This window comes from Ursus americanus, chromosome 8, assembly GCF_024610735.1.
Source record: "Ursus americanus isolate L20-20 chromosome 8, mUrsAme1.1.p, whole genome shotgun sequence".
Lineage (NCBI taxonomy): Eukaryota > Metazoa > Chordata > Mammalia > Carnivora > Ursidae > Ursus > Ursus americanus.
The window spans coordinates 45,731,284-45,757,477 of record NC_142134.1 but is presented as its reverse complement, the minus strand read 5'-3'; the positions used below and the strand labels follow the sequence as shown (position 1 = coordinate 45,757,477).

At 44.0% G+C, this 26,194-nt stretch overlaps 2 protein-coding genes across 8 annotated transcripts in view; one reads left to right on the top strand and one right to left on the bottom strand.

Annotated features, from left to right (window-relative positions):
* The window catches only part of ATP10D (ATPase phospholipid transporting 10D (putative)), a 115,431-nt gene extending 92,169 nt beyond the window's left edge, over positions 1 to 23,262 (top strand). For 6 of the 7 annotated variants that reach the window (XM_087864154.1, XM_087864153.1, XM_045815906.2 and 3 more), the window contains 8 exons: positions 1,141 to 1,450; positions 4,177 to 4,253; positions 5,195 to 5,320; positions 7,926 to 8,126; positions 12,634 to 12,714; positions 14,347 to 14,451; positions 18,214 to 18,401; positions 21,397 to 23,262. In XM_087864154.1, the coding sequence (XP_087720280.1) occupies positions 1,141 to 1,450; positions 4,177 to 4,253; positions 5,195 to 5,320; positions 7,926 to 8,126; positions 12,634 to 12,714; positions 14,347 to 14,451; positions 18,214 to 18,401; positions 21,397 to 21,727 (1,419 nt within the window). In that variant the 3' untranslated portion in view covers positions 21,728 to 23,262. The remainder of the gene's footprint in view (positions 1 to 1,140; positions 1,451 to 4,176; positions 4,254 to 5,194; positions 5,321 to 7,925; positions 8,127 to 12,633; positions 12,715 to 14,346; positions 14,452 to 18,213; positions 18,402 to 21,396) is intronic. The other variant, XM_087864155.1, reaches the window with a different exon arrangement.
* A 149-nt stretch (positions 23,263 to 23,411) lies between these two features.
* Positions 23,412 to 26,194, bottom strand: part of CORIN (corin, serine peptidase) — a 234,581-nt gene continuing 231,798 nt past the window's right edge. The window contains 1 exon segment of the mRNA XM_045815912.2: positions 23,412 to 26,065. Within this exon segment, the coding sequence (XP_045671868.2) occupies positions 25,883 to 26,065 (183 nt within the window). The 3' untranslated portion in view covers positions 23,412 to 25,882.

The following is a 26,194-nucleotide window of genomic DNA, read 5'->3' as shown; positions in this document are numbered from 1 at the left end:
AAATGCAGGGCTCCTGGATTTTGTTAGGCTCTGTTCTTTGTGGTCACTTGACACAGTAATTCCTGGATAATTTTATTGTTAGTCTTCTTTTTTTTTTTTATTTTATTTATTTATTTATTGACACAGAGAGAGCACAAGCAGGCAGAGCAGCAGGCAGAGGGAGAAGCACTTTCCCCACTGAGCCCAATGCGGGACTCGATCCCAGGACCCTGGGATCACAACCTGAGGGGAAGGCAGACACTTAACTGACTGAGCCACCAAGGTGCCCCTATTGTTAGTCTTCTTGAGTAGAATCCATCCAACGAGTGTTCAGTGTCTGACGTGGCTCTTTTAGGCATTGTGAAGGCTTCAAAAGTAAATTAAAAATGATATCTATCTTTATAGTACTTCCTAACCATGTGGGGGTGAGGAGAGTGGAGGGATGTCTGCAAACCAAACATGACAGGCACCACTGAGAACATCTCAACCAGAACGTAAGCACCACGAGAGCAGGGATTTTGTGTGTGTGTGTGTGTGTGTGTGTCTGTGTGTGTCTGTGTGTGTGTCTGTGTGTGTGTGTTTGTGCTCGTTGACCAATCCCCAGCGCCTAAAATGTTTTCTGGTATAAAGTGGTTTCTCAATAAATAATGAATGAACGAATGCTGAATCCGAAAGAGTGTTGAATCCACTATTGCTTTCAGTTCTGTGCCATGCCTACACGAGGAGCTTTGCACATGTTCTCTCACTCATTCTTCACAATGACATTACCATGTGTAGACATTTGCATTTTTCATGGGAGAAAGTTGAGGTTCAGAGAGGTGACGTAATTTGCCTAAGGTCAAGCAGATCGTAAGTGATAGAAAAAGACCAAAGGACTCTTGAGAGTCCCTGTGTGAGAAGGTAAATTGTACAAATAAAGAAATTCTAAGTTATTTTTAGTTGTAGGAGGGGGGATGAGATGTCTTCTATCCTATTAACTGGTCCCCACATATTCATGGAAATCTCTGCGGAAGAACTGGGAGGTCTTCAGAAGTAACGGATTATTCACTACCTGGGGTTGCCCTTGACACAGCAATTGCTAAAGAATGACCATGATAAATTCAGCTGGATATGGCCACCAAGGGAGCCCTAAGGCTAACTGTCTTGGCCTCTTATTTCAAGGATGCCTGTGAGACGCTGATGAGCACAATTTTGAAAGAACTTCAGGAGAAGAACCCGGCCTCTCCCGAGCAAGCATCGTTAAGGGACGGTTTACACCAGCCTGCGGCCACGCAGGACTCAGGGCCGCGGGCCGGCCTCATCATCACCGGGAAGGCCCTGGAGTTCGCCCTGCAGGAGAGCCTGCAGAAGCAGTTCCTGGAGCTGACCGCCTGCTGTCAGGCTGTGGTCTGCTGCCGAGCCACCCCTCTGCAGAAAAGCGAGGTGGTGAAACTGGTTCGCAACCACCTCCGGGTGATGACGCTGGCCATCGGTGAGTGGGGAGGGGATCCACCCCCATGCCTCCCGCTTTCCTGCCCCAGCCAGGGCTGATAATTCTGTCCTCCTTCTGTACGTCTGTTTACCCTTCTTTCTGTCCTTTCCCACCCCCACATTCCTCCCCCCTTTTCTCCCTTCTTACTCTGTCCCCTACTCCTTCCCCACTTTCTCTTCCTCACCTATTTGACCACCTGCTATGAATCACGTAGTAGGGATGTGACATGGAAGCCATACGGTAGGGCCTTGGGTTGCATGTCAGATCCCCAAATCAACTAGTTAAGGAGGATAAATGTATTGAATCATAGAACTGAAAAGTCTGGAGTGCCACCTTCTGAAAAGTTAAATTCAAGGGTACAAACAGATCATTTATGTATTCATTCAACAAGTATTTATTGAGTGCCTTCTGTTTATCAGACATTTTGCTAGGCAGTGGAGATAAAAGAGTATATAAAACTGACAAAGTACTTTTCCTTGAGCTTACATTCAGTAGGAGGCATATAGTAAAAAATGAAACAAAAAAAAAAGGCATAAATATATATCAGGTAGTGACAAAAACTACTAAAAAAAATAAAAGCAGAACCAGGGGTTGTAGAGCACTGGGGGTGGGGGCGGGGGGGGGCAGGAGGGGGACTGCTAACTTCAGTGTTTTTCCGAGACAGTATCACTGAGAAGATTGCATGTGGGCAGAGACTTGAAGAGAATGGTAAGGGAGCCGTGGGAGATCTAAGGGGAGGACATTCCTGGTGAGGACAGGGAAGTGAAGGCCGTGGGTCAAGTTTGGTATGTTCAAAGCCAAAGAAGATTGAGCAAAGGGAAGAGTTTTCTGTAGGTTAGTGATGGCCAGAGGTGGCAGGTGGCCAGGTCATATAGGGTCCTGGAAGCCATTATAAATTTTTGGCCTTTTTTTTTTAAGGGGGGGACAGAGGGAGAGAGAGAATCCTAAGCAGGCTTCACGCCCAGCATGGAGCCTGACGTGGGGCTCAATCGCACAACCCCGAGATCATCACCTGAGCTGAAATCAGGAGTCGTATGCTCAACCGACTGAGCCACCCGGGCGCCCCAATTTTTGGCTTTTATCTGAAGAGATAAGGAGCCTTTGGAGAACTCTGAACAGAGAAGCAACATGATCTGCTTTAAGTTTCAGAGGATCGCATGGCTGCTGTGTTGAAGAGTAGCTGTCAGGTGCAAGGACATAGGCAAGGAGACCTTTGAGAAGCTACGGGAATATTTCAGGCAAGAGCTGGTGGTGGTTTGAGGCCAGACGGGAGCAGAGGAGGTGGGGAAACATGGTCAGGTAACAGACATGGTGTGCAGAAAGAGCTGGTGATGTTTGCCGATGGATTTGAATGTTATATAATAGAAGGAGTTAAGGGAGACGAGATTTTGTGTCAGAGAACAGAAAGATGGAGCCAGGGGTCTCAGGAGCTGGGTCTTATGCGTGTTTAGTGTGGAAAAGTCCGTGAGAGATCTGAACAGGGTGTGTCAGGTAGGCAGCTGGATAACAAAGTCTGGAATTTAGCACCGAGGGACTAGCTGGAGATATAAATTGGGAAATTATAAACCTGGATGATACTTAAGGTCTGGACATTAGATGAGATCACTAGTAAATGATTATACGTGGAGGAGAGAAGCAGTGTGAGATTAAGCTCTGAGATACCCCAGTGTTTCAAAAATGGCAAGAAGAGGGCTCAGCCATCTCTTACGGTCTCTGTTTTCACCTGGATTGTTTCTGGTCTCAGGGAGCTTCTCCCCACAGCGTGCTGGTACAGCCCCCCCAAATTCCTAGGTTTACATCCTTTTCTATTAACAACCTGAGTGAAAAGGTAGCAACTCTTTTTAAGTTGCTGGAGTAGAGAATCAGGATTAGAGAGGAATTTTGTTCGGCTTATTGAATGGACATATAAGTGAATGAATCGTTCAAGCCCCTGGATCTGCATGTTCCTGGGGCTAGAACCCCTGGACGTGTCAGTTACATCAGTTGAGTCTTCGAGCCAGGGAACAGATGGTACTGTCTAGGCCTGTGTCAGTTGCCACCCTAAATCTGGGGGTTTGGGTTCATCCCAACAAACCATATGGCCTCAAAGTTCCCAAGGAAAATCAGGCTACTGTTACCAGAAAACAGGTGAATCGTTGGTGGGCAGTTGGGGACAAGTGTTCATTCCCAACAGGGATGTAGTACTTCCCCTTAAGATGCTTCCAGTGTGTTGGGGAGACCAAGAAATATATGGCAACCGCAATATCACGTGGTTTGTGTGATACGGAGCTGGAGCCTCAGGAAGAAGCATCTAATCTAAAGGGAATGAGAAGGATTTTCCAGAGCAAGTGACATCCGAGCTGAGGGCAAGAGCAGTTGGAATCCAGCCCCGTGAGGTGGGGTGATGAGGCCAGTGTTACAAGGATACAGAAACCGCATGTGTGGTGGCTGGAAGGAGCAGAGCTATCTGGAAAATTGAAAGTAGAGTGAGTGGCACGGAAAAGGGGGAGATGAGTCCAGATAGGTGCCTTAGCGTGAAGGACTGTAAGGCATTATTGAGTTTAGAATCCTTCCTGACCGCAGTGCGATGCCACGTTTAATGTCTGTTTCACTAGCTCCATGTAACTTCCAGACTTGGGATAAACTTTGAAGGATGTGTTTGCTTGAGTGCTCGCTGTTGCTTTGCAAAGTTTGTGTCTTTTCTTTACCCTTCATAAGTTTCTTGCCTTTTCTTCGGCCTCCTGAAGGTGATGGTGCCAATGATGTTAGCATGATTCAAGTGGCAGACATTGGGATTGGGATTTCGGGTCAAGAAGGCATGCAGGTGAGTGGATTTCGTGCACGCAAGGACCGTGAACTTCACCTGCTTATCCAAGGGCAACATTCTCTGTGGTAAAGTGAGGCCGGCCATGGCTAGATCAGGAGTGGGAGACCGGAAGAGTGTCTATTGATTATTTACTGTGTGAGTAATGGGGTATTTTCCTGAGTAGTTTTAACTATGTGCTTGTTCAGTTTAAAATGGATCGCTCCTCTAGATTGTAATAATATTTTTAGCCCTGCAGTAACTGTGTGACTTTTGACACGGAAGAAAGCTGCTAAGGATTTGAATAAAAGACCTACAGACCTAAAGAGGGAGGAGGAGAGATGATGTTCGAGAATGAGGGAGAGGGAAGTGTCCTATTTATGTGTGTGTGTGTGTATGCCGCACGTGTGTGCATATCAGATAGTGTTTTTAGGCACAAAATTCAGATAAAAGCTTGTCTAAAGACTGCTCTTCATGTATGGAGCAAATGCTGTCAGAGGAAGATAGGATGTGAGGCTTAGGGTTTTCAGAGAATTGTAAATTATGACATTCTCTGCAAAAGTTGAGAAATTCCATTACATCTTTCCCTGGCACGTTATACATAGTTACATAAAGTCATGACTACAATAATTTCAATGTTCTCATCAAGGAGAAGCAGATGCCGATGGTAGTGCACGGTGTTCTGGTTAAGGGAGCTGCTTTCTAGGAAGGTATATTTGCTGAAATTTCATCACGAGTGGTAACCAAAGAGAAGTCTTGTTTCATGGGACCATATTGCAAAGCCAACTATGGCTCTGTGCTCACGAGTTTTTGTTTGTTTGGCTTTGCTTTATCTTGGGTCGGTCTGCGCGACGGTTTAACAGCAGATTGGACGGGTCGGAGCCTGCTGCGGGTCAGGCCGCCGTGCCTGTGTTGACGTGTCTCATTGCTCAGGTGGCATCCTCTCCCCGTTGCCTCTGCAGGCTGTGATGGCCAGCGACTTCGCCCTTGCTCAGTTCAAGCATCTCGGCAAGCTCCTCCTTGTGCACGGGCACTGGTGTTACACACGGCTCTCCAACATGATTCTCTATTTTTTCTACAAGAACGTGGTATGTAGCTCCAGAGAATTCGTCCCTTCCCCTCCTCACTTTCTTGTCCTGCTTGTCGAAGGGATGAGCAGGAAGTGCCCCGTGTGAAGCTGCTCGGCTCCCTGATGCTTGGGGAGCAGGCCGGGGGCGCTCCTGCTGCGTTCCCTTTGCAGCTGCGGACAGCACATTGCTGGGCTTGTCCCTCTGCCGGCGTTTCCTAGTCCCTGTGCTTTTACATTCAGTTAAGTCTTGTCTGGTTCATTTAAGACCCGATTTTTGACCTTCCATGGAAAGGTGGTGACAAGCACAATTATGAAATGTTTAATGCTGTCAGTAGAGAATGAAAAGGTTTGCTTCCATTTTCCAGGAGATACCAAAACAATCTTCTGTCCTCAGATTGCTGTCCTGTGTTGTATATTGAAGACACAGATGCCAGTGAAAACCCAGGATCATGCCTTAGCCTGTAGCTGGCTAACACCCACAAATGAAGAATTCTCTAGCAAGCCTATAAAATCTATTGGCGCTTGGGAGTTGCTTGGTGGCCAGGGAACTTGATTTTGACTCTGTCATTCCTAAAGGGGCAGAATTTGATGAGAAGTCCTAGCTTATAATCTTTGGCATGCTGTTTAAAGTTCAGTCTCCTCTTTTATAAGATCATGTTGACCTTAGATTGCTTCATTTAAGTTCCTTCTAGGCGGAGTGATTATGTAAATTATGTCATGATTTTTTAGACCAAATTTATTTTTAGCCTTCAAAGTCCATAGGTACTGTGTTAATAGTAAATATCAATTTATATCACTCTCTTGAGATACCACCTTTAGGAAAAAAATAACTTCAATAGGTCATTTCACAGATATTCCGAATGTGTAATTTAGATCTGTGTGTGTGTGTGTGTGTGTGTGTGTGTGTGTTAGCAGAACATTTTTTCTTTCTTTTTCTTTCTTTCTTTCTTTCTTTCTTTCTTTCTTTCTTTCTTTCTTTCTTTCTCCTTCTTTCTTTTCTTTTCTTTTCTTTTCTTTTCTTTTCTTTTCTTTTCTTTTCTTTTCTTTTCTTTTCTTTTCTTTCATCCTGCAGTACAATTAGCTTTTTTAAAATTCCAGTACTTAGTAGTGGTCACTGACTTTTAGGGAGGAGCTTCTTCCCCAAGTTTGTTTTGTTTTGTTTTGCTTTAATGCTTTTGCATTTTTCTTCCTTCTCCTCTTGTGGTGCAGGCCTCCCTGTTTCCTTTTAAGCCCAGATTAAAGCCATAGGGTAACGAACATTAATATTAGGAAGAGAGGTGTCCTGTGCTCTTGGGGAGTGGGGCAGTATATTAGTAGACACTCCATCACCAGGGAGCAAGGACCCTGTGGTCTTCTGCTGTGAAACCCTTGGTGGCCATTCACACTGATACACTCCTACTTCTGTCTCTTACTTACCTAGCAAAACAGTGAATGTTTTGTAAACTATGGAGAAAAAGGCCAGTACCAGAAGCCATTCAAATAACTTAACTCTTTCTGAGACTGTGGTTCTTGGGTCTTAGAGAATTTTGAGATACTGATGCAGACTATGAATTCATTCCCCAAAACACATTTACCCCACATTGATACATTTCCAGGGGCGAGGCACAGAGCCTGGATTTAAGAAGCTCTGTCCTAAGGACTGGGGCTCCTATCCTAAAGTATTCTAAGTGCATCTAGAATCCCAACAGTAACGTCTTCATATTTGTAAGGCACTTTACAGAACGTGAGCACTTTCTAAGTGGATCCTGATACTAAGCTCTGGGGTAGTATAATTCTCATTTTCCAGACAAGGAAATCAACATTCAGAAAGGTCAGGAAAATGGCCTAAAATGAAAAAAGCAGTAGGAAGCATCTTCAGGCCCTGAATACAACTCCTAAATCTAAGTCCAGAGTCCTTTCCTGGGGCCTACCTTGCTTGAGAGCACAGAGCTTTAGCTGGGGTGGACTCAGTTCGTCTGAGACAGAATCCTGGAGGAAACACTGTAGGATGTATGTTTCTAGCCTCTAGGCCAACCACCTGTGCTGCTTTGCCTGGGACTGTCCCGTGTTAGCAGGGAGAGTCCAGGTCCTGGGAAGCTCCTCAGTCCCAAACTCACCGGGATGGTTGGCTACCCTGCCAGCATCACTAAAAAGTAATTTTGAGCCTAGAAAGCAAGGGAATGAGTATCTTGTGTGCAGGCACGGGGCTAGGATCTCTCCACGTAGAAGCAGTGTCTCAATTTGAGTGCTGGCTCTGTTACTTATTAGTCAGATGATGTTGGGCAAGTTCCTTAGCCTCTGTGTGCCTCGGTTTCCTCATCTGTAAAATGGGGCCGAAGTAATTCCTATGTTGTTAGGAGGGTGGAACAAACTATTTGTAAAGCTCTTAGAACAGGGCCAGCACTACACAGTAAGGAACGTGTGTGTGTGTGTGTGTGTGTGTGTGTGTGTGTGTGTACATGTATCTAGTGTGTTACTTTAATCAAACATGTATCGCAAAAAGATGGCAAGGTAAGCGTGGTCTTCCGTTTTGTAAGGGGGAGAGAGGCTGAGATCACACCGCTGACAGTGGCAGCATGTGGCTCGTGTGCTCCTGGCACACATGGCTCTTTCTAAGATGCAAATGTTCCCTCTTGTGTCCCTAGGCCTATGTGAACCTCCTTTTCTGGTACCAGTTCTTTTGTGGATTTTCAGGAACCTCCATGACTGACTACTGGGTTTTGATCTTGTTCAACCTCCTTTTCACTTCCGCTCCTCCTGTCATTTATGGGGTTTTGGAGAAGGATGTGTCTGCCGAGACCCTCATGCAGCTGCCTGAACTTTACAAGAGTGGTCAGAAATCAGAGGTAGGTGCTGAGGCAGAAATGCCTGGACCGACACGCATCCGCCGTCTAAGCCAGTGAGCCCCGTGCAGATAGCGTGGAATGTTCTGGACTGCTTAAAACTCTTTGCATTGTGTGGCTGTTTCAGAACATCTCTGCGAACATGTTAGATATGATGTTACTTGCTTCTGAGGTGAACATAGGGAAAACTCTGAAAGGTCTTAGGTACTCATCTGAAGAAATCTGGCATTTTGACCTTACAACTCATAATGTCTAGGATTTGCTAAACCTCACTATGCCATCTCTTCTGTGAACTACTAAGCCTTCCCTGTCTCATTTATCTCCACAGTACATTTTGAGGGAGAACCTGGTGTTGTACCCACTCTAAGATGAAGAACCTGGATTTCAAGGAGCTCAGTCATTTTTCCAAAAACTCACAGCTAAAAAAAAAAACGGCAGAGGCAGGACATGAATCCTTCTTAGTCTGGATCTAAAGCCAAAATGAAATCCTCCAGGTTCTACTCTCCTGCCGCATAGTGGCGTGATCTGAATGGCTTCGTCTCCCTAAAGCCAGGCCCTGCCTCTACTTAATTGATCTTCATGCTATCTGTCTGTCTCTGATGGATCACTGATATCTGTCCCCCCTTTCCGATTTTCTCTCTGTCCCCATTTTCTCCTACCTAGAATATTGTGGTTGCTGATTACTTGGGCTAGCTATCTCACAACTCTGTTCTTTCTAATTTATCTTCTACAAAATTAACAATAATTAATAGAGCACTTGTGAACGTTTATGTAATGCCAGCTATATGCCAGGCGCTATTCTAAGTGCTTAGAATACATAAATCTGATCCTCAAAATGACCCTGCGAGTAAGTGCTATCGTTATCCACGTCGTAGACAAGGACGGTCAGGCGCAGAAAGGAACCTTCAGTAATGAGCCCGGGTCCCAGAGTTCGTGGGCGGCGCAGGTGAACTCTGGATCTCTAGGCCATGCTGCCCACCGTTACTCGGGGCTGCAGAGAGAACGCTGGTGCTGTCTTCAGCCCCTGGGTCTCCTCCCGCCTCCACTGTGCTGTTCCATGGCCAGAAATCCAAAGTGCTCTCACAAGTCCATGGTCAGGATCACGGGGACTGAGGAAGGCCAGGAGCCTATAGACACCTGTAAGTGGGCAAAGCTGAGGTATCCCCAAACTGTAGTTGGATATCCTAGTCTTGAGAGGAAGACTCAGTTAGGGCCCTGTCAGCTGCAAGTGACAGAAACCAGCTCAAACTGGTTTAATAAAAAGGGGGAATGTATTGACTTCACATACCTGCAAAATCCGGGAGTAATGATGACGGAACACTGCTGTTCTTAAAGCAACTCTAAACGTCCTGGTTAGGACTCGTTGGTCTAGCTTTGGGTCCTGTGGCTTTTCCTGTGTTTATCACTGTGGCTAGAAAGATCGTTTTCTCATTGACCAGGCCTGGGACATTTATTGTTCCTGAGGACAGAGCTGGATCACACGGACAGGATTGGAAAGAAGGGTCTCCTGGAGAACTTCTGGGCAGGCAGAAATCAGACCTACCCTGAGAAATCTGTGTTGCACTTCACCCCCTGTTCTAAAGCCACTGACGCAGATCAGTTAGAAATAATGGGTTATGTTCAGCCTGAGTTTAAATTCTGGTTCTGTGGTGTGTGACCTTAGTAAATGATTTAACTCGCCTGTACTTCTATTTTTTTATGGAGATGGTGTGAGGATCAAGGAAGATAAAAGTTCCAGCCATATTAAGCTCTCAATATTGTTATTTTTACCCCCTCCCCAGAATTAACCAGAAATTTGAGGAAATCCCAAATTTAAAGTGTGTTTATTTTCATCAGTCTAACTTTATTCTGACTTGAACTTCCTTTCCAGGCTGGGGAGTAACTTAATGGCAGCAGGCTGCCTGCCGCAGCCAACACAGAGAAGTCACACACTCAGCTTTCAGGGAAGAAAAAAGCCTCATAATCTTTTAATATCATCCAATCCATTCAGATCAAGGAACTAAATGGGGTTCTCCTAGAGGAATCCAGTCTGACTTCAAGTTCAAGGCCAGGATGCAGGAATGGGTGGTCGATATGAATGAAGGTTGTCTTGTACCCCTGGCCTAAATTAAATTCCAAGTCCATTGGGGAAAGAGAGGTGAGGGCAGACCTTCCAGGTTTTTAGAGCTGGCGTTTTAAAAGCCCATTTGTACAGGCTGTGATTGGTTCTTACCCTTGGAAGAGTTGAGGTCACTCTTTCCTGTTGTTGAACCCTGTTATCAGTCCTTTGCACACATTGTTCTATCGAGCCGGCCAGTTTCGTAATACATGGTAATGGCAGGCGGATTCCCAGCATGTGGCTATTGATAGATGGTCATGGGTGTCCTTGAGTTTACCTTCCAGAAGAGTTGTCCTTTCTTTGAACTTGGCCTTCAAACGAATTCTGTTTTATGCTTGGGCCATTTCCTGTCTTCAGTCATGAAATAGACTCTCCAGGGTTACAGAATTGCTCCCCAAAGGGGATGATCTAGAAGGCTGTAGGAGAGGCTTCGCTCCCAAGAAGCAGTCATCTGTTACCCGTCTCTCCTCAACCACACAGCCACCTTTCCTGGCTTTGATTTCGTGTCCACATTTTCCCTTTCAGATTCCAGGAGAGCCCATGAGTTCATCTCTCCAGCCTCTCATTTATCTCCTCCTCTCCTTTGCTTCCAGAGTCCCCTCACAAACACAACTGTGGAGTTTTGCTCGAGGTGTTTTGAGCAACTGCCATTCCTCCATAAGCATGAAGTTACATTTTAGCTTATCCCCACATTGTTCTCTCTTGTCTACTGGCATTTTGGTCGCCCCTTTGATTCTACCACATTCTCTTTTGTCATTTGATTGTGCTTCCGCTTAGATTTTTATGAACCTTTGGATGAAGAAAGATAGGTAAAACAGCCCATCATTTTTAAGGAGGAAAGAGTAAAAGAAGATACAGAGAAAAGGAGCAGTAACAGTAACAATATTAGAAACAACAAGTCCTCATTGCTTTGATCTTCCAGAGGCTGCAGAGATTTTTTTTTTAAAGGAATAGATTTTAAAATTCTAAGTGTAGCCTATTGAAGAATAGAAAAACGTATGTGGAGAATTTGTGTATTTACAAAACTTTGTTATTTAGAAGACATTTGGTTATTTCCAAGGAAATGTCATCCTTTTCCCATTTGGAAGGAAATAAGACTGAGAACATGTTAAAAAAAGAGGAGATTAGCTCGGGGATATAATGCGTGTGTTGCCATTTTTGTCCATGGCAAATATCACTAGTAAACCATAGCGCTCTGTTGTCCCTCCTGGGTCTGAAAGCAGCCTCGGAATCCTGCACACACATCAGCATTCAATCAGAGGTGGCTCTTGTTTGAAAACCTGTTTTCCATCACTTGATTAGCATCTCCACTTTCTCTTTTTTTCTAAACGCTTTTGGTTAAAGCGGTTCAGCACATGAAAAATTATATAGGAATAGTTTATTAATCGAACAAGTATTTATTGAGTACTGTTACGTACCAGGTACTGTTTTAATCACTTGAGTAAAAAAATCAAAGCCCCACTGTATGAAGTTTGCATTCTGTTGAGAGAACCAGAAAATCATTAGGTAGACAAACTTATTTCTGATGGTGATGAGAGATTTCTAAGGATGCCATGGCAGTAAGTGGTGGCGTGGACATAACTTTTAGACTGGTCTGGGAGTGCCTCGGTGAGGGGATGATATTGAGCTGGGATGTGAATAATGAAGAGTGGGTCACGTGGGAGGTCCAAGGGCAGAGAATTCTGGCAGAGAGAGGAGCACCGGTGAAGCCCTGGGGAAAGAATGGGTCTGGCAGGTTTGAAGAATAGAAGGTGCCTGTGGCAGGATCATAGTGGATGAGGGTAAGAAGGGGGGGGTGGGTCCCTGCAGAGCAGGAGCTCCTGGGGGCAGACCTTCTAAGACGTTACTAGCTGTGGGAAGGAACTTAAATTGAATTGGAAGTGCAGCGGGAAGTGATTGGAGGCAGAGGAGGGGGTCAGTTTGATTAATCAGGGTGATGGCCCGACCTAATTTATAGCTTTTAAGAACCTTCTGACTGCTATGGAAGAGTGGATTAGGGATAGGAGAAGAAGCAAAGAGCCAGTTAGGTAGTTACTCGGTCACTCCTGAAGAGAGTTGGTGGTGAAGGAGAATAGAGACAGAAGTGGATGGATTTGGAGTAGTTTTTGAAACCACACTTTCTGATCAATAGGAAACGGGAAATCAGTACTACTCTCCCTCTCGCAAGTAGATTTAAGGTTGATCCAATGATAAAAGCGACATGAGTTGAAGAGAGTTCCCTCCACGGATTTTTTTCACCTAGTATTCGACTTCACACCGTATTCTTCTACCGCTATTTACAGATCCCACTTATTTTGTTAGTGAGAGAAATATGGTCTTCTCGGAGAAGCAAAAATAATTATTGGCGTGTGTTGTTCCTTGACTTCGCTTTGACTCTTATTAATCCCTCCCCAACATCTATTTCATTTTCAGGCATATTTACCCCTTACCTTCTGGATCACCTTGTTGGATGCCTTTTATCAAAGCCTGGTCTGCTTCTTTGTGCCTTACTATGTGAGTCCTTATTCACTCAGAGTGTGTGTTATTGATAAATCAATGATGCTTCTTTGTTGCTGGTATAGAATGTTGCATATAGAATGGCTGTATTAGGGTGTCTTGCTCATATAATCAAATTGATTATTAACTAACTTAATTATAGCATCCTCCCCCAAATATGTTAGACAATGGATTAAATACGGATAGAAGTACATAGCTGACTCCTCATGAGTCTCCTTTTTAGCCTTGTGCTGCCTGATAGTTTTTGTAAATGACCTGGATAAAACTGAGAGTCCAGGCATATAATGAGATGAGTCAAAATCAGAGAGGCAAAGTCAGAATATGAAATCAATTATTAGTGCTGGGCTAAATCTACTAGGGTGATATTCATAGTATTAAATTTAAGTTCTTATAAATAGTCTCTCCAAAACTAAAAAACCTATTTTATAGGTGAAGAATAGAAGAAATGTGACTAAACAAAACGTGTATAAAAACGAATTTTGAGGGGCGCCTGGGTGGCACAGCGGTTAACTGTCTGCCTTCGGCTCAGGGCATGATCCTGGCGTTATGGGATCGAGCCCTACGTCAGGCTCCTCAGCTATGAGCCTGCTTCTTCCTCTCCCACTCCTCCTGCTTGTGTTCCCTCTCTCGCTGGCTGTCTCTATCTCTGTCGAATAAATAAATAAAATCTTTAAAAAAAAAATGAATTTTGAAATTCAGGCCAACACCAACACAGAGCAGCATGATAGAACTGCCCACCCATATATACCCCTACCCAGAAGAAAACACTGGTTTGATCATGGGTTGGTGTTAACAAAAGCACAGTATTAAAAATGAAAAAAAAAAATGATAGTCTCTAAGTTAACAACTTCTGTTCTTTAGTTCTTTATTTAAATAAAATGACTTGAATTCGCCCAGCTAGAGCATTCTGGATATACTGCATTTCAAGACGAATACAGATAAGGCAGTCTGAAGGTAAGCAGAAGAGAGCAAGTAGAATTGTGAAAGGTCAGAAAATTGTGTCCTTGGAAGAATACTTTAAGGATCTGAGGACATATACATAGGAGAGGAGGGGATATTTACTTAGCAGAGATATGCACTCAGGATAGCCTCTTTTTTTGAGAGAGAGAGAGAGAGAGAGAGAGAGGAAGAGAGAGAATGAGCGCACACACAAGCAGAGGGAGAGGGAGAGAGAATCCCAAGGAGACTCCATGCTGTGTGTGTAGCCCAATGCAGGGCTCACTCCCAGGGCCCCGAGATCACAGCTTGAGCTGAAAAAAAGAGACGCTCAACCAACTGAGCCACCCAGGCACCCCTCAGGGTGGCCCTAATAGCTGCCTCAGAGGTTTGCAGCTCTATTAAATGGGATATATTTGATATTTTTCTATGCCTCAAGGAGCCAGAGTGTAAGTAAAAGGTTCCAGGAAGATGAATTATGGCTCCAGATAAAGAGGCATCCCACCAACGATTAGATGGTCTAAGAGTCGGTCTCTCCGTTGGAAATGTTCAAGTTTATCCTAAATGACCCATTACTAGCAACACTGAAGAAGGGACTCCACCCCCAGTTGAGCTATAAAATAAAGGAATGACACTCAAACTACCGAGTGTGACAGCTGTCCAAGATCACCACATTTTGTCCTCTCTTTGTAGACCTACCAGGGCTCAGATATTGACATCTTTGCATTTGGAAACCCCCTGAACACAGCGGCCCTGTTCATCATTATCCTCCACTTGGTGATTGAAAGCAAGAATTTGGTGAGTGGTTTTCCTGCCTCTGAAGTAGCTTGAAACCACTTGGGGAAATGTCTTCTGTTAGCAGTGGCTCTGCTAAACCGTTAACACCTAGAAGACACGTGGTAACGAGAAGCGTAGTGAAGCCAAGTAAGAAGGGTGATTCATGGCTACTCTTGTTGATTGTTGAATGCCATTATGTTGAGGTTGTTGTATAGCCGGAGAAAGTGGAAAACACCTACCTATTCTCCTTGGTGGTATCCATGGTGGATGGTTCAGGGAGTCCTGAGTCAAGCTGGAGAAATAATTACCTTTCAATGACCAACATTCTTCAAGATCATGCTGATAAAACTCAACTCAAAAGAGGTGTCGTGCCATGATCCTGGTGTACTGACTTTAGTAAGTGATGATTTTATCACAGTAAAATGTCTCATCTTACAAAAAGAAATTATGTTTTCTTCCCTCCAGAATTTTTACCATTCGTTTAAATCCAGGTCTTTTTTTATCTTCGTTGCTGACGTAATGATAGTTACTTATTTTCATCAAATGATTGTACGGTAGCTCTCTGCCGCGAAGCCATGTGTAGGATTCAGATAGAGCTTTGTTGTAAACCTTCCTTTTCAGATGAAGAACATTTCCGCCATCTCTGGAGTATAAACCACCTCTATGGTTATTTATGCCCATCGCTCATTTCCGCTGGCATTGTCTTTGCTACAGCCTAAGCCACTTCCTAGACGGTCGCTATACCCTCCTTAGACCTCCCACCCACCTCTACTCTTGACTCCTCCAGCCATGCTCTACAAGACAATCAGAATCATCCTTTTGAAACGTAGGTCCTATCTCGGTGCTGTCCTTTGGGTAAAACCCTTCAGTGATTTCCCATTGTACTTGGGATAAAATTGAAAAGCCCTAAGATGGCCTACAAGGCTTCATGCAGTGATGCCTCTGCTTTTCTCTCCAGTCACGTTTCCACTTATTCATGGGCTGCAACCACATTGTCCTTCCTTCAGTGGTTCAGATACAGTGAGCTCATTTCCACATCAGGTCCTTAGCATTTGCCATATCTTCTGAGGGAAGCATTCTTACTCTCTTCCGTTGGCTCCTTGCACTTGACCCAGCTTACGTATTATTTTTCGGTCTCAGCAAAAACGCTGCTTCCTCCAAGAGCCCTTCCCTAACCATCCATTTTTTCATACCATCCTCTTGTTTTTCTTCATTGCCCCAGTAATTTCTTATTATTCATCAGTTACGTGATTATCTGATTCACGTTCGTCTTCTGCATTAGGCTATACTCTCTGTGGGGGTGAGGGTCTGTGTTTATTTTGTTGGCCACTATATAGCAGAATCTAGGACCAGACTGGCACACAGTAGGTACTCAAAAGTGTTTGAATGGATAAACAAATGATTAAATGACTAACCAGTGTTTGGGGTGTATTTACCATTCTGGTAGGGAGTGCATTTCAAACAGAAGTAGCTGAAGGAGGTTATAGTTTAAATGTTATGTGCAATGATATTATAAAGTTATAATAATTTCTAAAACATACTAATTTCCAAAGAATATTTTTGGCATCACTCGCCTTGCTTATAACCTACTGTAACCAAACTATATAAGCCTAAAGTGTGGTAAAAGGTTAATATCTGAAAATTCCAGGTAGGCTGACTAAAGGGAATTCTAGAACTAAAATATTTAGCATTGTTTTAAAATCTATTTGATTTCATTTTTAAACACTTTTGTAGGCACTTTTGGTTACTACCTAAGGAGTTGTCATCGGTTCTGACATTTAGTAGCGTTCCAAAGGGTCTAAGACATAAAGTGTGTCGGTTTGAGTTCACTGGTTTCGAACAACAGCAACCTGAGCAAATAGAAAAGTTATTAAAAATGTATTGAAGAACATGGTCAAACCAAACAAAACCATCCTGAGGACCCAGAGTGGCTCCAGACATCCGGGGAACAAACTAATGGACAGGCTTGCCCTGCTCTGCTCTCAACTACTTGCCGTCCTTTTCTTTCTGCTCTTGCCTCATTTTGCTGCCCAGGTTTCGTCCCTGGTGACAGAATTCTGTCTCCTTAGCTTCAGTGCCAGGCTTTGGCTAGAGGAGGGATCTTGTGCCAACACCGTGCCCGGTGCCCGGTAACTGCACTAGGAAGGAGGAGCGTGAAAGGCAGGTGCCCAGGAAAACAGTGTCTGTTATATGAAGGATGCATCATTAAAGCCTTTCTCTTGTGCCTGGGGAGGCTAGAGCGCACAGCCTCCAAAGGCCCCTTGTCCATACGAGTCAGCTGTTCTGAGGATGTGAAGCAGCTTCCCCTCACAGTCTCGCTCCTCATCGCACCGGCATCTCCCACCTCCCTGTCTGCTTTCACCCGGCGCCTCTTGACTGTAACCGTATCAATTTATGGAAATATGTGAACTCCATCAGGTTGCTGCCTGACTTGCCAAAAGCACATCTTAAGGAAAAAAAAAAATCAGGCAATAGAGTTCAATGAGAAGGAAAGACATTTGAGAAAGAAAGAAAAAATAACAAATCCTTGTTTTAGAGGTGTGGTTCATCAGGATTTAGCCCGCATTTTCTGAGTAGTTTGTACATTTTACAAAAAAAAAAAAAGGAGCCGTCTTTGTGATGCTTGTGAAGAGATCAACTGAGGGGAAATACTTTGTAAGGTGAAGAGGAGAAAGGAGAAAATTGGATCTCGTTTGAAAATTCTAGCCGTAGAGAATGATAAAGGCAGTGCTTCCCCAGAAAGCGTAGCATATTCCGCCGGGGTATATACTACGGTCTTCGGTGGTGCTGTCCCCCCACCCAAGAGCCCTGAATACTACCTACTGTGAAGATGATTCTCTTTCACGCCTCAGAGTATGTCCGTTTCCCTCCGTAACAAAGCTCAGACTCTAGACTCAGCACTCTTATGACAGGTAATGGTGATATTATATTTAAGGTAGTGATCTGCTTGTCCTTCTAAATGAAGTTACTTAAATAGTAAGCCAGTTCCAGAAACATTCCAAGCTGTACATAGATACGAAGGTGGCTAGGTTAAGGTGTGATGCACAGAGATTTGTTTCTTGCTCGTATGAAGTTAACTAAGGTTCCAGAGAGCTCTAGAGTAGTTGTCCTCTGAGGGGGCAGCTCAGTGCCCTAGGCTGTGTCTTGTAGCTTTACCATCTGGAATTATCCCCAAGGAGGAACTTCTTGGTCAACGTGGAAAGAAAGGAGACAGCATGGAAAATGGCACACCAGCTCTCCTGTGCCCCTAACCTGAACGGTGTTTTTTATGTCCCTTTCATTCACATTTCATTGGTTGAAGCAGGATACATGGCCGTGCTTAATTTCAAGGGGGTGAGGATGTGCAGTCCGACCTTCCTGACGCTTACAGTGGGATGAAATTAGCGTATCGGTGAGCAGCAGTAATGTCTACCAGCCATGTGATTGGGTAACGTTTGAGGATTGGAGTATTACCTTAATGAAGAAACAGACCAATTAGTGACTGTATTTAAAAAGAGAGAGAGAGAGAAGCCACACACCGCATGGCGCATGAACAACATAGAATCGTCATCCGAATTAACCTTTTGGCATTTGGCTTCGCTTTACAAAACTGAAACAGTGATACGAGCTCTCCATGAAAGGTGCTCTTATCTCTTTGGCATTTTGCATTTTGTTCACTAGGGTTTGTGACACCATTCATTCATTGCTTCGACACGTTGTCTCTTCAGCAGAGCAGATTTCCCGGAGATGCAAAACCCTGTTGGTGAAAGAGTGTTCACTTCCCCCGCCTTTCTTGTCTTGCAGACCTGGGTCCACGTGCTGGTCATCGCAGGTAGCATCTTGTCTTATTTTTTCTTTGCCTTGGTTTTCGGAGCCGCGTGTGTCACTTGCAACCCACCGTCCAACCCCTACTGGATTATGCAGGAGCACATGCTGGATCCCGTGTTCTACCTGGTTTGTGTCCTCACAACCTGCGTCGCTCTCCTGCCCAGGTATGGGGTTTGATCCGCGACAGAGGAAGTGAGAGGCTTAGAAGGCTTTAGGTGACCGCAAAGAATGGATGGCAGACCATCCCGTTTCCCAGTGGAGAAGTCAGTCTGCGTCCTAGTGAAAACATGGGTTTTAACTCTTTGACCAGAGAACAAATATGGTTTAAGCAGCCTGGAAGAGAGATTTTTCTCTCATGGAAAATTCTCATCGGGTTGCTATTCCCCAAAGATAGGGCGGCTTCACCCACAGGGTTATCTGAGGATCCTTTCCTCCGGCTTTTTGTTCTGCCAGCTCACACGGGTGTTGCCCTCATCTGCATGAGTGGAGGTGACTCACCACCAGCACCCCCACATCCCTGTCTGCGGGAGGGAGGAGAGAAAACGGAGTGCGAGCAGCTTTCCTCTTGTGTGTTCTGTTGCTTTGTTTTTGTTGGTAACGGCATGACCCACGAGTTGCACACCATTGCTCATATCCCATTCACTAGGGCCTCAGTGTGTGGACTCAGAGCGGCGAAAATCTGGGGGTTTCTAGAAGGAAAAACGGGAGAATGTGCACTGACACGTCGTCTCTGTACAGCTTACCAACACTGAAAACGTCCCTCCTGCATCTGAGTTCAGTTATCTTTCCCATTTTAGTTTAGCTTTAATTTCTAGTATTGTACGGGATGGAGATGGCTAAGAGGTATGCATAGGTTTTTAATCGATAGCTCTCTCTCTTTGTGTTTTTTATAAAATGTATCTGGTTAGCTGGAAACACTGTGCCACAGAGTTGTTCTGCCTTTTAAAACGGGATATGAGAGTCAAAATGGTGATTTTAGATTATTCTCGAACAGAGACGATGAACTGGCTCACAGGCCAAATATGGCCCGCTGCCTGTCTTTAAAAGCAAATCAAGTTTTATTGGAATATAGACATCCTCGTTCATGTATTATCTCTGGCTGAGTTTGCATGGCAACAGCAGAGCTGAATAGTTCCAACAGAGACGATCTGGCTTGCCAAGCCTGAAATATTACTATCTGGCCCACCAGAGGAAAGTTTGCCACCCCCAGTTCGTAACTGTGACACAGTGGGCACAGACCCTTCGTTGTTGATGGGCATTCCTTCTAGAAATGCACAAGAAAAACCCACTTGAGTCCTGCGGGCTTTATGGCTGTGTGTTTAACAATATCACTCACTGATATACCAGCTTTCAGATCAAAAACTAACAAGATGAACTTGTAGAATTTATGGAGAAACAATTCCTATAAAGTTACAGCCTGAAAAAAAAATCCTTTGAGAACATTAACCGTACAATTCTAACGCTGTTGTGGTAGGCCGGAAAGAATGACCCCCTCAAACAGATCCATGCCCTAATCCCTGGAACCTGTGAATGTGATGTTTTTTGCTTCTGCAGGTGTGATTAAGGTAGGGATCTTGAGGAGGGGGGATTATCTTCTATCTGGGTGAGCCCTAAATGCAATCCAAGTACCCTTACAAGAGAGAGAGGCAGAGGGCGATTTGACACAGATAAGGAGAAGACACCTGGACCACAGTGGCAGATTCCTTGGCCATAGCTAGGAACGTCAGCCGTTATCAGAAGCTCAAGGAGACAAGGAACAGATTCTCCCCTAGAGCCTCCAGAAGGAGCATGGCCTTTCCAACACCTAGATTTTGGTTCGGTGAACTGCTTTCAGAATTCTTGACCTTCAGAACTGTGAGAGAATGAAGTCGGGTTGTTGTAAGCCATCAGGTTTGTGGTAACTTGTTACAGCAGCCCCAGAAAACGAATACAGACTTTGGTACCAGGAGGATGGGTGCTGTCATAACAAATACTAAAACATGTGAAGTGGCTTTGAAACTGGATAGTGGGCAGAGACTGGAAGAACGTGAAGGTACAGGATAGAAAAATACTAGACGTCTTTAAACAGACGGTAGATGATCGTGGACGTTGAAGGTCCTGCTGGTGGGGATTCAGAAGGAAGCGAGGAGCACACAGGTGGAGAACACGGTACCATCTTAGAAAATACATATATGGCCTTAAACAGCGCTGCTAGAAATGGGGATGTGACGGGCACTGCTGGTGAGGAGTCCGAAAGAAAGGAGGAACGTGTTGCTGGAAATTTGAGGAAAGGGGATCTTGGCACTATAGTGGCAGAAAACTTAGCTGAAGTGGGTTCTCCTGGTATGTGGAAAGCAGAATTTGTAAATTATGACCTTGGATATTTAGTGTTGAATGTCTGGCCCGGTCTCTTCTTGCTGCTTAGCGTAACATGTGAGAGAAAGGAGATTGAGAGATTTCTCTATTAAACACAGAGAAATTAGATTTGGGAAATTCTCTGCCTATCCAGATCCAGAAGTTGCGAAAATGAAGAGATTGGCTTTCGGGAATAGGCTCCAGAGAGAAGGCCAACAGTGTGGCTGGACAGCAAGGGGCTGAGGAGATTAGGTCTGTGACACGGATCCCTTTAGCCACCTCAGCAGCCACCGGGAAGGGAGATGGGATTATGTCAGAAACTCTTTGGAGGATCCTCGTCTAATGGCATAAACCCCCACGACATGTGTGGGGGACCCACAAGCCTTATGAGAATGCTGTGCCAGCATCAGCACTGCCCGCTGGGACCGACAGGGACAAATGCGCAGTAATGTGTCACAGGAGTCCCAGAAAACTCACAGCATGTTTTGAACACTTACTATGTGCCGACACTGCCTGCTTTATATGTATTATCTCATTTCATCTCACATTAAGCCTATACTGTAGCACGGTGGGTCCCTCCGAAGGTTTTATTTTGTGTTGACTTGACAGGCACCCACAGGGCACTCCCTGTTTTCTTGGCACTTTACAAATATTAACTTACTCAGTAGTGCTACTGTCTCCATCTTGCACTGTGCTTATCTTTCCCCTTTACCTCAGGGAGACAGGGGCCACCAGACCCTTTTACTTTTCCAGTTGGTGAGTCATTTTTGTGTCCCATGCCAGGTGTGCAGTGACTCTAATTCTGTGATGCTTTTTGGAACCTAGGTTTACATACCGAGTTCTTCAGGGATCCCTGTTTCCGTCTCCAGTTCGGAGGGCTCAGCACTTTGACAGACTGACTCCAGAGGAGAGGACTGAAGCTCTCAAGAAGTGGAGAGGGGCCGGAACGATGAGCCGGGGGCCACCTGAGTTTGCTGACCACTCAGCTGCCGAGTCGGAGAAAACAGCCATGTCTGGCCCGCCTGCTGCCTTTGCGATGATGTCAGCACCGTCTTGTGCTGTCGAGCAGGGAAGCTTATCTGTACGTGAAACTGCTTTGGACTCAGACTTCTGTGAAACTAAGGTCTCAGGGATGGCTGGGCCCTCAAACGGTTAAAAACAAAAAACAAAACAAAACAAAACAGGGTATCCTCCCTGGAGTGTGGCAAGTCTCCCTTCAAATCTGGAAGAGGGACCTTGAAGAGGCACTTCCATCAAGCAAGAATGAGGTGGATTTTTCCCCGAGGGACATGAAGATTCTTCTGTGCCCAGAAAAGTCAATGTGATGACCTGTCTTGTAGGTTTGTAGATATATTTGTAAGCGTGGTTGGAGTTTGACCTGAACTGAGTTTAGGGAGGCAAAATATTTCATTCTGAATCAGACGCTTTTATGAAACTTTTTGGATTTCGTAAAAGCATTTTAATTGTCGCAGACGTGCAGACATTCTTAAGGGGTCATTGGAGATATAGTTCTTTTACTGGGATATTTCAGATTCCAGGGAAATGCTTTCAATGAGCAGACTCCAATCTGAATTTTCTTTAATGAAGAAAAAGTAGTTTTTAGATCAGTTAGAATGCAGAAGAGATTTCCACTTGAAAAAAAAATGTTATAAATGGTTATTTTCCAGAGAAAAAAATTCCAAAGAGTCTTTTAAATGACAAGGTACCTAAAATAGGGTAATCACTGTACTGTTGAAAATGTAGTTAGTGATTATTAATAGCTTTTTATTTCCTCCAGGAAGATGCCTTTGGCCGCCTGACTGCCGATGTCAGGCATCCCCCTCTGCTCATTTCAGTGTTCTGTCGAGGCGGGGTCTTCCTGGGGCAGGGGCAGACGGGGGCCAGGGTTCGGGAGGAATATGTTCCTCTCTCAGCTTTCAGGCAAGGGAAGACCTTTTATGAGGTCTGCCTCTGTGCAGATGTCAGCTGGAAAGCTAGGCCATAGGTAGGGCAGACAAAATCAGCTGAGTGTGTAGCCCATTTGGCAATTCCCTGTTTTCTGAAACTCACAATAGCCTGATGCAAATGAGACCATCAGTTTGAAAACAATCTTCAAGAGACCGTTTGAGGGTTCATAGCCTTTACGGTACCCTACAAGGTCTCTGGTGGTGTAACCTTTAAAAATGAGATATTATGCATTGAGACTAATACAAGTGGTTCTCAGCAGGATTCCATGAGGTTCTTAGAAAAATTTTGTGTTTAAATACATTTTAAAAGGACAGGAATGTCGATAGCGAGTTAATTACTGTTGCAAATCATGTGTGCTGTTGGAACAGAGAGACTAGTTCACCAGGTGTTGCAAGGTCGTCTATTTTTGCTGAGTTCTTTGAAAACTTAATATCTGTTCATCTGAAAATTGTGGGCCACTAACCACCCAGAATCTCCTTCCTGAAATCCCCATGCTGATGCTTTATGTCTGTATCATGTCTTATGACTATTAATCTGTTATTCTCAGGGTTTCATCTTCTCCTGCTGCCTCTGTGTCCTGGTCTGACGTTTTTTTGTAACTGTCTGATATTACCGCAAATAGTCTTTTATAGAGACCAATTTCTAAAACTTTCAAAATCCCACATGGCTATTGGAGGTTACTTTCTGCTTGCTTTAATGATTTTTTTAAAAATAAACCGTTTAATAAATCATGTGTACGAAAAACTGGCATCACTCCTGTACATACCACCGAGCCCAATGGTAATTGGTAGCTTAGGAGAAAAATTCCAAAGCCCACCTTTTACCAGAATATCATAATGACCTTTTCTTATATGAAAAAGTCAGTAATGTTGTATCATCTGTTATCCTCACAGCAGCTGGCATTCATTCCCTGAAGATAAATAAAGGTTAGAATCTAAAGATAAAGAGAATGAGCCAAGAAGACTAAGGAAAAAAGTCAATCTCCCAGATGTCAAGTACCCGTACATAAAAGTAGAAGAAAGTTTTGAGTGTTCTTGTTACGAGTCCGCAATCTTATCCACAATTCCAAAATCCCGAGAGCTCTGAAACTGAAAATTTTTTCATCAGTTAGGCGCAAATTCAATGTCCTAAACAGATGTAAGGCAGTTTATTTAATGTAATCATTCAGATAGTTTGCTATAAAAATGTATTTTATTACAGTTGCTAAATTGTATTTTTTAAATTCTGAAAAATTCTGGATTCTGAAACATATCTGGCCCTTGGGCGAAAGAGATTTGGGATCTGTATGAAGGCTTTGAAGGGTCTCATTTACCAGTAAATAACTCTTACGCAGAGTTACCCAAGCTAATGGGATCTATTGCATTTTGGTATTCCGTGTATTTTACCAAATTTCAGGGGACCAAGCATTGTATCATTGCTCCTGGTAGCCAGGAAAAAAAAATTGATTAATAATATACTTTTTGGGGTATAACTTTACCCCAAAATATTTAAGAAAGAATTATTATATCAGGCTCCCAAAATGTACTCTAGACATGAAAGATTGCTTGCACTCTTACTAGAATTAAAGTTTTCTTTGGACACGTAAGGGACTTGAGACTATTAGCAGCCTGTCATTTCAGACAGCCATCCATCACCTGAAATAAAAGTGTGTGTTCCTGTGACAGCGAGACACATGGCAGGTCAGTTCGGATTGGTCGGCGGCTGGAGGTCAACTATTAGAGTGGGAGGCATGGTTTTCTGGGATTGCTATTATCCATGTTCCATGTCCATTAAAAAAAAAGGGTTGTACCATTTTATTTGTGTTAAGGGTTATTTAGAATAAGTACAGTAAGTACACTTGACTGAACATAAGTTGAGCAAGGCTCACAGTTATTACACGAAGTATATACCTACCACTCTAACGAAACGGACATGGGTTCTTACGCTTCCACACAATCCTGACCCTAATTCCGTTGCTGGATTTCACATTCTCAGTAGGTTTATACAAACTCCAGAACATGGAGAGTGTCAAGGCAACTTTTTGAATCTGAAATACGTGCACACATAGAAAAGAGTACAAAAACACAGGTATAAAATTGCAGGTGAGTCTCGGGGGGGGACGCCGAGGCCGTCCGGGGTGCCGGGGAAGGTTAGGAGGGAATCCTCCTTGTTCCGAAGGCATTTGGATGTTGCGAAATGGATGCCTAACTAAATTACTTACGTGTGAAGATTTGCATTTTGAAGCTTTTTAGTGGGGAGAAAAATACTTCTAACCACTAGTTACTTCGGAAATTGATGTGCATCAAGTGGCCTAGTGCTTAAAAGCATTTTTAAATTTTTGTTTTAATTATCAAGGGGAGGCAATGACAACATCAGAAATTAAACACATTTCAAGGAAAATTACAAAATGTTTTACTCCGTGCAGACTTGAACTGTGCTTTGAGAGGCGCTTCTGTGACTTTATCATCATGGAAAACACAGGAAAATTGGAAAATACCGAATTGGAGGTCAGGTGCAGTTTAATTTTTGTTTTCAAAAATTGAATCTCTCCAGGCTAAAGCAAGTTCTCCTCTGGCAAAGTTTAATCTCCATTCACGGTGACACAGGCAAAACAAAATGTTTCCCGTGAATATTCCAGCCGTTGAGGTCTCAGTCAGCCAACTGATAACACACTGAACAAATCCCAGCTCTAGGGAAGGTTCTATGGAGATTTTTCTATAAGGTTATATCCTTGATTTAAGTTCAGAACGTGCAGTCCAATAATGTTAAACGCTACTGTTGATGTCTAAAGAGCTTTGTGTTCAGTGTGTCTTGCCATTTCAACTACCTAAATGATGCTACTTGTCTTACCTCTGTCATCCGTAGGTTTTCAGAATTACGCAGATGTGAGTAATAGTAAATAATTTAAGCGTGTAAATTGCCTTGGCTCTTAATAAATCAAAAGCAAGTCTCCAATATTAATATTAAAATTTGCCACTCTGCTATTGTGCTTGAGAAACAAAAGCTGGCAAAGATTGGTCAGCCTGGATCTCAATGTCCTCTTTGTGACTGGAATAAAGAGAATTTTCTAGAACCTGTTACCCTAGCACCTGCCTTATTCCAGAGCTGATACTTTTGTGCTGTGGTCAAGATTAGGCCTGGCAAAAAAACAAAATCTGCTTTGTTTTTTGTTGTTTTTAAAGACTGTCATTAAACTTGAAGGAAGAGAAAATTAAAGTTGAAAAAACAGTAACAGTAGACCCAAATGTGAACATTAGCGGTGCACTGCTGAGCGTCCCTGTCCGTGGAAAGGGCTTCTGGACAGCTTTCTGCACGAAGCTCTCCACAGGCGGCAAGTCCGTTTTCTTTGAGTGTAGCTGGCAAAAGTCTCTCATCATCTTTGGAATTAGTTTAGGAGAAAGGTATGGATGTATATTTGTCTTTCAATCCATTCGACGAAGTAGGACACATTGCTATAAACTCCAGGCCCCAGGACTTTGGAAAAGCAGACGGAGCCCCACGACGTCAAACCGAATAATGTCCACTGTCCTCCAGGTCGCTCGCAGACAAGTGGCCCACCGCTGTCACCCTGTAATGAACAGCAGTGGGTAGACATTAGTCACTGGTATTTCAGAGCCCCCATGCATCCGTGTTATCCTGGGGGGGGGGGGGGGGGGCGGGGATAGTGAAGCCAAACCCAGCTGAACCAACTTCTTGG